Source organism: Globicephala melas, chromosome 3 (genome assembly GCF_963455315.2).
Source record: "Globicephala melas chromosome 3, mGloMel1.2, whole genome shotgun sequence".
NCBI classification, from domain to species: domain Eukaryota; kingdom Metazoa; phylum Chordata; class Mammalia; order Artiodactyla; family Delphinidae; genus Globicephala; species Globicephala melas.
The window spans coordinates 131,627,188-131,641,343 of record NC_083316.1 but is presented as its reverse complement, the minus strand read 5'-3'; the positions used below and the strand labels follow the sequence as shown (position 1 = coordinate 131,641,343).

At 39.1% G+C, this 14,156-nt stretch overlaps 1 protein-coding gene across 1 annotated transcript in view; it reads right to left on the bottom strand.

Moving 5' to 3' along the window:
• Positions 1-14,156, bottom strand: part of SGCD (sarcoglycan delta) — a 618,034-nt gene that overhangs the window by 385,849 nt on the left and 218,029 nt on the right. The window contains exon 2 of the mRNA XM_060295488.1: positions 2,272-2,460. Within this exon, the coding sequence (XP_060151471.1) occupies positions 2,272-2,460 (189 nt within the window). The remainder of the gene's footprint in view (positions 1-2,271; positions 2,461-14,156) is intronic.

Here is a 14,156-nt window from a genome sequence, read left to right as displayed (position 1 = left end):
TAAGTCCAAGTTCAAAAAGTGTTTACCTACTCTGATTCAGAAGTAGAAGCTGACGTGCTCCAATAGTCTAGAACATATTATCTCAGAACCCTACAATCCCATGGAAATTGTTCCTGTATCATCTTCCAAACTTAATATTGCAAAACAGAAGCTTAGTTTCCTAGAGCTTACTGCAAGTATTAAAAAGTGAGCCATTCTCCATCATTAAAAAGCCTACCAATAATAAATGCTGGAGAGGGTGTGGAGAAAAGGAAACCCTCCTACACTGTGGGTGGGAATGTAAGTTGGTACAGACACTATGGAGAACAGTATGGAGGTCCAGCAAAAAATTAAAAATAGGGTCACCATATGATCCAGCTACTCCTGGGCATATATCCAGACAAAACTATAAGTCAAAAAGATACGTGTGCCCCTATGTTCATAGCAGCACTATTTAAAATAGCTAAGACATGGAAACAACCTAAATGTCCACTGACAGATGAATGGATAAATAAGATGTACATATATACAATGGAATACTACCAAACCTTAGAAAAGAATGAAAGAATGTTATTTGCAGCAACATGGATGGACCTAGAGATTATAATACTAAGTGAAGTCAGAAAGAGACAAATACCATATATTATCACTTATATGTGGAATTTAAAATATGATGGAAATGAACCTATCTATGAAACAGAAAAAGACTCACAGACGTAGAGAACAGACTTGTGGTTGTCAAGGGGAAGGGAGTCGGGGACGGATGGACTGGAGTTAGCAGATGCAAACTAGTATAAACAGAATGTATACAGAATGGATACAAAACAAGGTCCTACTGTATAGCATAGGGAACTATATTCATATCCTGTGATAAACCACAATGGAAAAGAATATAAAAAAGAACATAGATATATGTATAACTGAATCTCTTTGCTCTACTGCAGAAATTAACACAACAGTGTAAATCAACCATACTTCAATTAAAAAAAATGAGCCATTCGGATGCATTGTTTCTAACCATGGTTTATAGAATCCTCAGGAGTCAAGTACCGATAGCACCTCCCATGAGTGATGAATGGAGGCCCACGGAAAAGAGATGCAGCCCTTGCTATTCTCAAAGTTCACTCTGCCTGGGAAACACACATAAAAAGTATTATCCGGAGTGATCAGTATAATAATAAATACATTAACGGGGCTACAGAAGCATGAAGGAGGGGTTGTACCAGGCACAAAAGATGGAGAAAAGCAGCCCAAGAAGAAGAAATGGCCTGAGTAAAGGCAAGAAAGTCTATCTATGCACAGGGTGTTAAGGATAAAAATAAACTTTATAATTCAGGAAAGGCATATATTTGGATTTTCTATTCTATTTTGAATTTTCACATGAAAACCTTACTCTTAATTGTGTTATGGTCACGTTTCCTTATCAAACAGGAGTTCTTTTTACTGCCAATGTAATTACTTACGTCTGCCATCACAAGAGGAAAAGCAAGTGTTTTCAGGGCAGCAGATTACTGCCCACTATGCCATCACTAATAAGAGAAATTATAATATTTGTACTGTTATAATCTCCAGAAAAGCTCTAGGGAAAAACCTCAGAGTAACTCCAGAAATCATTTTGCCAGGATTTTCTTTTCATTTGAACTTCAACAAGTAAATGTCCAATCTGTAGGGTGGTCCTAAGTGCAGAAATTCTTCAAAGAAGCATAACCACAAATTCTTTTAAAAAAATGTAACATGGCTACACTCTCGTCTCCATCCTACCCAAGCAGTAGGAAAGAGAACTGCCATCCTGAAAACTGAGGAAATGCCCCACGAACCATAGTAATGAGCTACCAGGTGGAAACAGACAGTGAAAATTCTTAGATAATCCCCAAAGACTAATTTTACTCTGATGTTTCAATCCCTACCTCACAAAAACTTTCTTAACCACCATTAAAATTTGGAAAAACTTACTACTTTGGACTCTACCACACCTTTCTCCTTGGATTATTTACTCAAAGTACTCGTAAGCTACAGATTACAGAAACACAGTTATCAAAATAGAAGGAAAGCATACACGATGGATCATAAAGGAAGGAAAGTGCCGCAAAAGTGGATTACCAGCCTCTGAAGAATTGAGATCTAAAAGAAGTCAATCCCCACGTGTAATCTGAACAGCAATGTTTTTTCACCAAGATACCAGCGTACAGGTTATTTGAATCCTATTGCCATCACTTTCCACATTTCTTTTTCTTGCCCCATGCTTTCCCTTCCCCCAAGGAAAGCTAAAGAAAACCATGTGGTTTTACTTACAATCGTGAAGTTCATGACTTTGAGAATCCAGATGGTCATGGCCAAGTTCACCAGTATTAAAATCATCAGGAGTAGGACAAAGAAATACAGGCATCTTTTCCGCCAGCCATAAATCCCCACTTTGTATACCTGTGGTCCCTCGGAGCTGGGCATGGTGCTCCGGTGGTGGGTGTACTGTTCCTGAGGCATCTGAAATAAATGAGGTGAGAGAGAAGCACTCACATTAAACTGCTCAGAGAGAGAGAGGAAAAAAAAAAAAGAACGGAAAAAAATCACCTGATGAAGAGATATGGCTGACTGCTGTCTATATGTTTCCACCCTCCTGACAACTCTAAAAAAATCTGCTTCCCCTGGACAAAAGTGGCTCCTCTGGAGGCTTGCATGAGCTCTCCCGTTTCATGCAGACATCTCTCATGATATGCACTGAGACAGCCACATATATGTATCACAGGAGGAGAGGGACCCGTAGGAAGCCATTTTCCAAATGATTCTTAGAATTCCAACATCTTTGTGAGGGAGACAAAGTCCTCAGGGTGAAATATAGAATTCACCTGAGAAAATAAATTAACCCCAGCAGTTCTTCATGGTGGTATAATACTACTACTTAGCAACTGATTTGGGGGAGGGGGGAGGTAAAATTATCTCAAATGCAATCATTCTGTATTGCCAAAAAGTTAGTGGCAAAAGTAACAAATTTGATCTTCCCTCCATTCCAGAGTTCAAAGGGGTGCTGATGGGCACACAGATTAAGCCTCACTTGACTCAGGGATCTTCAAAAGGTGATAGATAGCCTGTGCTTAAATGCTTCCCTTGACAGAGATCTCACTACCCTTTTCAAGTGGTCCTTATGAGTTAGACAATTCTAATTGTTATCAACACATTTATTTTATAAACATAAAAGAGGCTCAAAGTCAAGTAAGGTGTGAATGTGCCTTCCAGGAGTTTGCAGGCTAACGGGGAGAACAAACTAGTTAAACAGTGATAATAGCAGAGTGAGATAAATTAGAAAAAAAATCTGCCAATATTAAGTAATATTCGAATCCCCTTTAAAGTAAGGAAGCTTTCCCAAACCCCCGCTGTTGACACAAATTATCTTTATACTGGCACTGCTAATTAGGGACCAACACAAATCTAAGTAAACTTATCACTTCTATAAAATTCTCCAACCAAAACAAATTTTAAAATTAAATACAAACAAAGCTGCCAACGCGTATCGTTCAAAATGGGAAATGACTGACTACTGAGAAGAATGATGACTTGCAAAACTAAACAGCGTAATGTGGTACAAGGACTTTAGCACAGCATCTTCTGAGCACAGCATCCCTCCTCTGCCGCGAGCCAGGTGACAACATGGCCTCCACTGCTTTTCTCTTTTCAAATTACTGCACAAGCTTTATTTTGGGATTTTTACTTCACTTGGCCCTCACGTAGGCAGACTGCATTCTCTAGGAATAAGGTCTGTCTCTGCTTATTTTCATCTTAGTCAATAGCACTTACATTAGTGATATATGGTGCCAGAGGGACCATGGTGACAAACAAAATGTAGGCCCTAAAATCATACCCTTGGTTATGAGGTCATCTTCCAGATGGTTCAGAATATACTTATTGTACGGTTTTTAGATAATCACTAAAATGCACACATAAAATCTAAAACTTCCCCAGAGGACTCATGGCCTTTAGGCATCAGTGGAATTCCATTTGAAAAACCAAGTAAATTCTTACTTAAGGTCAACTCAAATGCTCAGTGAAGATCTACATACATCTATGTCATTGTAAACACTCCCCTAGCACCAAAATCAGGCCCTAATATGAGTATGTGTTCGAACATATGTGAGTGGAATGAATACATGAAAAAAATGAATGCATAAATGATGAATGAATGAATGATTTCCCATCCACTATGAAATCTGCTGCCATCTGGGTGTGTACAAAAGTCCAAGCCAAACACCAGGGGGAACTTCTTGTTTGTATTCTTGCAAATTTCCACTTCAGTCTCCCAAAGCCCTGGCTTCCCAACCAAGCACTGAGCTTCACACTACGAAGGGATCTCAGTTGTATTACTCAGCCCCTTACAATTCTGCAGACCAGAGCTGTGTTGTAACAACACGGGAACACAGCAATGTCATCTCTCACTGACCTTTTCACACACCAAGATCAATAAGAAGGGAAAATAAATGTCTTACTAGTCTGAAGGAAATTAGGCCTTTCTTTTCCATTAAATCATATTCTGTAAATTAAGGAAATAATCACAAAATCTTAGAATCCTATCTGCAAAGTCCTTTGATTCTAATCAATTAATTCTATGAGTCAGCTGACTTAAGACTAGAGAAGCTGACACACTTGTGCACGGCTCCAGGGTTTGTGGCAGGGCAAGGACAAGAATTGTAGTCTTTGACCTTTGCAGGTGTGAAGAACAGTGAGAAATTCTTGACAAATGAGTGTACAGAAGCTAGCGATATTGCCAGCACACCAGGTGCCTTTTCTCTGACATTTATCCCAACCGATGGGGGCATTACATAATTTAGCTATAAAATAGAAATGACATGGTCAATAAATATTTATCAGGCTGTGGATATGGACATCATACATGTGATTTTTTTTTCATACACAGATTTGAACTTGACAGATGCAATGATTATCTCCACTCGGATTTTGCGATCCTGATGTACATCAGAGGAACCTGTGGAGCTTTTAAACCATCTACACTCAGGTTAATTAAATAATAATCACAAGGAATTTTTTAAAAAGTCCCCCAGATAATCCTGAAGTGTAGACAAGGTTGCATACCACTGATCTAGAATAATGTCTCAACCCTGACTATGCAGCAGAACCCCAAACTTTTAACAGATACAAAATCAAATTCTGAGCTCTACAATGGAATTGGAAAGCTCCACAGGTCATTCCAGGCATTAGGGACAGCTTATCTTAAAATGCCTTTTTTGCTGTTGCTGTTATTAAGCCAGATACCTCCCTGGCTGCTGCTGCTGCTTTTTTTTAATTGACTTTTATTGAAGTATAGTTGATTTACAATGTTGTGTTAGTTTCTATTGCACAGCAAAATGAATCAGTTATACCTTTTTTTTTTTTCCATAATACAACCATTTCAAGGCAAAAATCTTGAAATAAATTCTAGAGTATAAAGCAGACCAGCAGAGCTCCTTTTTAAAGCAAGAGTGAGGGCTTGGCCACCCCTGAAGCACTTCTACAGAACCTTCGGATTCTTAGAAACCACTGACTTTTCCCCCCATGTTAACTGACCAGCTGAGGAGCTCAAAGACAGTAAGGGGAAGTAGTGACCTTTCAAGCCACACAGTGAATTAGAAGCTGAGCGGGGATCAGAACCCAGATCCTCTGATACATGGTGTAGTGCCTGATTCTGTATGTCATGAGGGCTCTTCCACCAGCACCATACTTCCTGCCTACTTTAAGGAATCACATCAAACAAAACATTCCAGTCTGCAATTCAAGGAAGGAAGGAAAGACAGAAGGAGGGAGGGAGGGAGGAAGGAGGCCATGTTGTACAAATGATTATAATACAAACTGTTGACATCACTTATATGTGGAATCTAAAAAAAAAAATAGTACAAATGAACTTATTTACAAAACAGAAATAGAGTCACAGATGTAGAAAACAAGCTTACGGTTACCGGGGGCGGTGGGGGGGAAAGGGATAAATTGGGAGATTGGGATTGATATATACACACTACTGTATATAAAATAGATAACTAATAAGGAACTACTGTAAAGCAAAGTAATCTATTACTCAGTAGTCTGTAATAACCTATATGGGAAAAGAATCTAAGAAAGAGTGGATATAAGTATATGTATAACTAATTCACTTTGCTGTACACCTGAAATTAACACAACATTGTAAGTCAACTATACTCCAATAAAATTATTTTAAAAAAAAAGAAAAAAGAATACAAAGTGTTGCCAGCCAAACAATATGGTAACAGATACATCTGTTATAAATAATCCTGCTTAGAAAAAGAAAATTTAGATAAGCTGAGTACATTAATTTTTCTAGTCAAAAACAGAAACATGTTGAAATAAGAAAAACTTACGAGGAAAGACAGACTCCAATCTGTGTTTCTTTTTGGTTCTTCCTGGGAGAAATCTGCTGTATAGGGAATAAAGTTGAAGTTTCAGGTCCTCCCTCATCCAAGTCCCTTCCATGGCCCCGGAAGGGGTCCTAGTAGTGTATTAACAGCCATCATACATTTTTGTAAAACTCAACTAAAGTAAGATGAAAAAGACCCTTTTTCACCTTCCCCTTATGTTGCGTGGTTTTGGAGGATTTACATGCATCTTGAAGGTCCGAATAAGAGGAAGTTGAATTGGGGGCTCGCATAGTTCGGGTGCAGTGGTATGTATTTACATGGTTTGCAGACACCTCCCTGTAGAGGTCCATTATGCTAGCTCCCCTCGTATAAGAATGTCTTCCAGGAATTCTCCTTCCATCCTTGGCTCCAACTCAACAAGCATGCTGTCATGAAGGTACATGACCAAAGGACACATTGCCATGTAAACACGTCCTATGATGGCCAGCACCAGAAATACGTGGATACTAGAGGAGCCAGAAGCTAGGTGGAAATTTTTTTTCTAATCATCAGTTACGTAAAATTTCAAGTGTAGAATTCAATTCTCATTGACACCCAGTCAAAACAGAAATTCTCTCCTGTCAAGAATATACTCAATGCAGCACAGAAAATAAATGTTCCCCACAGTTTTTCTTTTCTTATGGAAATCATGGAAAAGAGAATTAATCAGAATTCTTGTGTTTTCAGGTTGTGTGCACCGTGTGACTGAATTCTGTACATAAAATTGCATGCTTTATGCTTCACAACTATCAATAATTTTAAAAAAAGTTTTATTGAAATCAGCATAGGAGACAATTATCTTTCTATTGTCTACAGAGGAAGTGGTAGCACCTTCATATGAAGAGGCAATCAAAGGATATGCCACCAAAAACTGTAGGAAAAGTATGTCAGATACTTAATATTATTTTTTCTGGATTTTATGATAGGTCAGCTTTCAAAAATTAATAATTTAATTTCCTCGTTCTAAGTACATAGTCATGTTTTCTTGAGTTTGTATTTCTAATTTTTTCAGTTTTTTCCTTAAAACAGCCCCACAAATTGTTCAAGCTTCGGGCTTCACCAAACCTGGAGAGTCCTCTGGTCCCTCCCATAAAGAACCCCAAGTGTACATCAAAACCTCAGTGGAACATCCTCATAAGACGTCACTGCCTAGCTGGGCTCAATGAGAGGTACACTTATCTGTGTTCCACTGGGAGGGATTTTCAGACTTTTGAATGTGTCAGAGCCACCCAGGCAAACAATAAGTGCAATAAATGCAGATTCCTAGGCTTCACGCCAAGGAATAATTCAGTAAGTCTGGGGTGCATCTGAGAAATCTGTGCTTTTAACAAGCACCAAAACTGATTCTGGATATAAAAAGCCCAAGGACCACGTTTTAAGAACGTGAATTTACATCCAACACAAAAAAAGCATCCTTGGGCCATCTTTGCCTCTACTTGTGTTTTTTCTCACAGGATTACCCACCTTCCTCCCGTATCCTAAATGTATGCTTTGCCATCCCTCACTTTTTCACTGCATTCCTACCCTGGAGCTTTCATTTCCATTAACCTCTTTCAGCAGTATATTGAATATTATGCTCTTTGCAGACTTTGGCGCTTGGTTTTTAAATCTCTTTGGCATTAAACAGAATCTTAGCTTACCTTTATAATCCTCTCCACATGTTGCCTAACTTTACTCTTATTAATGCCCAGGTTTCCAGGTGCTTGGCAAAGGCTAGAAACTTCATACTCTCATCTATCTAGTGAAATGGCCCATTCAAAAATCACTGGTGATGTCCCTGATCAAAATTCAATGCACTCTTCTTAACACCCATTTTCCTTGGGTGTTTGGTCATTGCCAACTTCCCCTCCTCCCCTGGAAATTTTGTCCTTCTTTGATATTCATGACACTTCTGGCTTCTTCCCTCTATCTTTGACTACTGTCTGTCTTCCCAAACTCTCCTCTCTGCCTCTTTCTCCCAAGTTCACATTATGAGTTAGCGTTCTCTTGCTCCCATCTCAGAGACAATGTCCAGTGTCATACTTTCATTTTGTACTTCTATGAGAATTAAACTCAACTTAGCACTTTTACTCCAGTTTCCATCTCAAATTGGACCTATCTAAGTGTCTTTCATCCGTCTACTCCCTCATCAAATAATTATTGATGGTCAATCAAATTCCGTATACCGCGGGAAGGGTCTCAAGATACCACAAGGAAGAAGAGTTAACTTGTCTTTATGAAGCTCACAGGCTGGGTGGTGGGGGACTATGTGCAGTAAATGCTTAGAAACAAAATGAAACACGTGAAGTATCTACACTGAAATATATCTGGTAATGTTCAAGAGAGCATCACAGGATGAAAAGTATTTTATATACACTCATCTAGAGAAAACTTTCTAAGGATGTAACATTTATGCTGAGACTTGAAGGATGAGAAAAAGACAGCAAGGTGAGGGTAGGGGCAAAAAAAAAAAAAAAAAAAAAAACTATCTCAGGCAGAAGAAGGAAAGCAAAGGCAAGTGTCCCAACACAGACAAGGCCTGTGGGACTGGCTGTAATGAGTGAAGCAGAGATGGGAGTGAGATGAGGCTGAAAAGCTGACTCGAGTCAGATGATGCTGGGCCTTGGAGATTATAGTAAGAAGTTCAGATGTTACTGAAAAGTCATTGAAAACCCATGGCAGAATCTGAAACAAGGGAGTGATAATCTGATTTATAAGAGTATAGCAATGCCTAGACCACAACAGGTGCAGAATAAATATTTCTCTTTTGATGTGATTAACACTCTTATTTTTTCCCCTCCCTCTATACCAATCATGCATCAAAGCATTCTCAAAAATTGAATAATTTAGCAAAAGTGAACCTTGATCAGTATAATATACTCCCCAAGAGGCCTACTTTTATCTGTGGCGGTGCACCAGGCATGTAAATTTGAAAACAGAATCTTTCTAAGCAAATACACTCTCTTCTTAAGAATCACAAGACAACGGTATTTTCCATCAGTCATTGGGAACTTCTTACAGTGTCATGCAACATATTTTACAGTGATATATGTCACCTCTCTGAATATATCCCAAACTCTTCCAAGTATTTAAAACTTCTTTGAACTCTAGTAGCACCTAAACAATGCGTGTGTGTGTGTATGCATCTATGTAAGTATATGTAATTACACATGTGTATGTATAATTATACACATATACACACACAATTGCATATATTTGTTCAGTGAATGAATAAAAATCAAGCCAATGCTAAATTGCAGAGCATATCCTCCGGTAATAAGTAAACAGCTATAAGATCAGAAGCAAAGGAACGAAAACTTACACAATGTGCCTCTGTTTCCTAAGGCACATGCAACTATGATATATTGATATTAAGTAGGCTTAACTACAAAGCATTACTCTGCTCCTTCATGAGGCTCTTTTCAGTGTTCACCTGTTCATAAACAAATCCAGTTGACTTAAAGATAATCTGTTTTTTTGCACACAAAATGCAATAGGATTATATTTTCCAGAGAACGAATGTAGTGAAACTTTCTGTTGCTTTGCCATTAATACGGAGGAATCACCAATCATCAAGGCAATGTCATAATATAATAACCACCATAACCATGGCTAATTAAAAAGTTGCCAAGTATAACACACATGGGGTTTCCAAAGAAGGTTGTTCTGGATGGGCATTTTAAAAGCATGGCTTTGAGCTGTAACCTCATGGTCTCATGCATCCAAATCTTCATACCTGAGATCATGTAGCATTACAGAATCAAGGCCTTGACACTAACTTAATGTGACAATCTCAAGGAGAGGATCCATTTTTATGACTTGGACTTGTGAAGAACTTCCTCCTAGGTTGTGTGGCCTGGTTCCCCTTCTGTCACTGCTCACACCACCAAGACCTCAGTGACTCTGCTACCTGAAGGTTTTTCCAACGGCCTCACAAATGTCCAACATCACAGAAGCCATACAATTTGTACAAAGCCCATGCTCTCTATAACGTGTTTACAAAGATCCTTGAGCCAAGCCCAGCCTAAGTGGTACCCGGACCCTGTAGCTGTTGCCCCTCTAATTTAGGAAGTCACATTAAATGCCCAGCTTAAGGCTCTCCCACACTGACTTTCAGAATGTTAAATCCCACTACTTTGACACGACTTTGACATCTTAACACAGAAACCAGCCTCGTCATACTCAAGTGGTCATACCCATGTTCACTCCCCTTCCTAAATCTGGTAGGTACCAACTAGTTACTGGAAGATCTTCTAGTGCCCTCCTTCCTACATTTTACCAGTTGATATTAGGATGATGGAAGGTCTTGGGGCAGAAACATATACAGCTGTCACATTTCATGAGGCTGAACACCTATTCTAGAATAATACTGTTAGAAACCAGCACTTTCTGTCTGCGTTGTGTTTTTGTTTCTGCTGGATTCTTCTTCAGGAGAAGAACACATGTTTCCTTTATTTCCCCCCCAAATAAAAGAGGTATCTAGAACCAGTTACAGTACCTGCATTATCAGTCTGCTGTGCAAGAATGCATTATGTTTTGAGGGATGATTAAAAAATAATCAGTAAACCTTCCAAAGACACATCAATGCTACCAAGTTTCCTGATGATTTTTCTCTGGAGCCTATAAAATTTTATGGGCCACGATCCACTCCACTAATAGGGTTGAGGACAAGGAAGCATTGGCAGGCATTTTATTAAGGCTTGCTAGACTCTTCTACCCACTAGGCTTCATAATGTCTTATTCCGTAAGGGGACTTTTGGGAGTGACGACTGCAATTCTCTGTACAGTTACATACCATGGGGCAAAGAAACGTGGCAAAGCACAGACTTGTCTGTGGAGGAAACCCCGATCTCAATCTTTTTTTTAAACAGAAAAAAAAATCTTTGACCATCTACTATGTGCCAGGTACCACAGCAGATCCTGGGTATATCTAGGTCTTCAAAAGGAAGAGTAAGATATTTCTGTTTTCATCAAGATTGTGTATTAATGAGAGACATGGACAGTAAACAAGTAAATGGATGAAACCATTAGAACTAAAGTTAGGTGGGGGGAAAGAAACAAAGAAGGTTCCATGACAGAGAGTAGAGAGTGAACCACACTGGTCATGGAAGGCCCTTCTGACCAAATGACAATTAAGGCGAGACCTAGAGGTAGAACAAGTTTTCCAGCAGAGGACAGAGCAAGCATTTCGACCTTAAGAGCATCCTCAAGTTAAGCAGGATGGCCAGCAGGGTGGGCACTGAATGAGCTCACAGGAAAGGGTAAAGGAGGGCTTTGCAGAGAGAAGCTGTGGACTAACTATACTCTGCCTTCTACATTATGAAGAGTACAGAATTAACATGGCTAGGCTAATAAATACATTCACTTACTTAGAAATAAGACAAGTGATACAAATCAATTGAGCTAGGGTTTGTTAACGCTGCTGCGGCACCTTACAACTTCCAGAACATTTAAAAGTAAACATGAATTACATCACTGTTTACAACTGTAACCAGTTTATATAAATAGCAGGAAGAAGTTCTCTCCCAGGTTCATTACAGTTTCTAGAGTTTGTTGTAAATCTAAGTCACTTTGGATTATCTTGGCACGTGAATAGTTTTCCATTACCAGGTTAATTCTGAGGTCTCAGATTTCAAATTACCTGCTTTTCAAGGGTTGTTTTCATTCACCCAGCCATACAAGGCTTCAGTCTTGGATAGCTAACATTTGGCACAATTTCGACAATGGTAATAAACTCCTCACTTTTAGCTCTGATATAACAATCATCCAGAAAAGTAAATGCCTATTTGTATGAAATGGTCCAGGAGTGGCATGCTCTATTTAAACAAATATTTGGACTAATTTAAAAGTGAGGTATTTCATCTTTTAGTTTTTTAAGAATTGGAATATGTAAATGTTGAAGAGTTTTTACTGCAAAAAATTAGACAAGTGCATGCATTTAAAAGAGCTGAAGAAGATACAGTTAAGAAAACCTTTTTCATTTACACTTTCAGCCTTTCTCCATAGAGGCAACTATTACCAGCCTTCTTCTTAACCCTAAAGAAATGTTCAATACACATACAGCCTTTATCCAATATATACATTCAAAGCATACATACACACATTTAAATTTTTCTTTTTCACAGAAAGAAGGGCATATGTTCACTCTTTATTGTTCTTCATCTAAGTTGGTCCATTTACATAGCTCAGTGATAGTCCCACAAAAAATACAGAAATCTGTTTCTTCTCAAAGTTAGTTTTAAATTGTATGTGCACAGGATATTTAACTTAATCAACTCTTTAGTGGTGAACACAGGTTGTTTCCACTAATTTTCTCATACCAATGCTCATTTAAACAAATGAATACTTACGGGTATTACCATGTGCTGGCACTAGTCATTCAGTGGTAAAAGACTGATTCCCTGCCTCTTGGACCTTACATTTTAGTGGAGGAAATGATAACCAGATAAACAAACATCTAGTTTGTCATACTTATTCTTGGGATAAGTCTTATGAATAAAAAAAGTAAAGCCAGAGAAGGGGACAGGCAATGACCAGGGAGGCTCCTGTCTGTAGGACGGTCATGGAAAGCCTCTCTGTGGTGGAGATATTTGAGAAAAAGTCATGAACGAGCAAGACAGTAAAGCATGAGGACATCTGGGAGTAGCACTCCAGTCAGAGGAAACAGCACCAGCAAGTGCAAAGGCCCTGAGGTAGGGGCCCACTTGGCATGTTCAAAGAACAGTGTGGCTAGATCAGAGCATACAAGGGGGAGCGTGTTTGAAAATAAGCTTGGAAGTGCAGGCAGAAGGAATGCACATTGGGTCTTATACGCCACAGTAAAACCATAGGTATGACACTGATTGTGACAGTAACTATTAGAGAACCAAGGTGCAGGAGTGATCAGATTTTCACTTTGGAATCACTCTCACTGTTCTGTAAGGAATAGACTGCAGGGGCCAAGAGTGCCAGTAGAGAAAGCAGGGGCCTGTGACTCCTGAAGTCACCCAAAGAGAGGTGACAGTAGCCCAGATTTGGGTAGAGGTTGAGTGAGAAGGTGGCCAGTTGCTGTATTTGGAATCTGTCTGGAAAGTAGAGCTAACAGGATTCGCTGATTCCCTAGACCTAGGGTGTGTGCAGGACAGGAGTCAAGGAGAATGCCAGTGTTCTGGCATGAGCAGCAGAGCGAATGATGGTGCTATTTATCAGGATGGGGAACACTGAGAGGATAGTGGCTCATGGGGCAGGAGGCAAATGGAGTGTGAGGAGAGGAGACAGAGAGCTCTGTTAAGTCACACTGATTTTGAAATGCACAGAAGAATCCATGGGGGTGGTGTCACAAAGGCACATAGAAATGAAGCTGGAATTCAGGGGGAAGACGGCTTAGAAATGAAATGTGTAAATCTTCTGCATATGAGTATTATTTAAAGCCACAGGAATGGGGCATATAAGTTTCACATATGTCCAAACAGAGCGCTCAGAGAAGCCATGAGACACTGAATTGCTAGGTTAAGGTATGCATGAGTGTGTGTGTGTGTGTGTGTGTGTGTGTGTGTGTGTGTGTGTTTTATAGATGTTATTATCAAAGTTCTCCTCCAAAGTTTAATATGTCTTCTATTTAAACTCAAAATATTTATCTCTGATGAATTAGAAAATATTTCAATATAATTACAAACATTAATTCTCACTGTCCTAGAGATTTAGATGTGTGAGGTGTCAGCTGTAGTCATTTCAGACAGAAATATCTTTGTGAAACACACATACATATTTGTTCTAGGCATTTTCACATACATTAGCTCACACATTCCTGACAGCACTCTGGGGGAT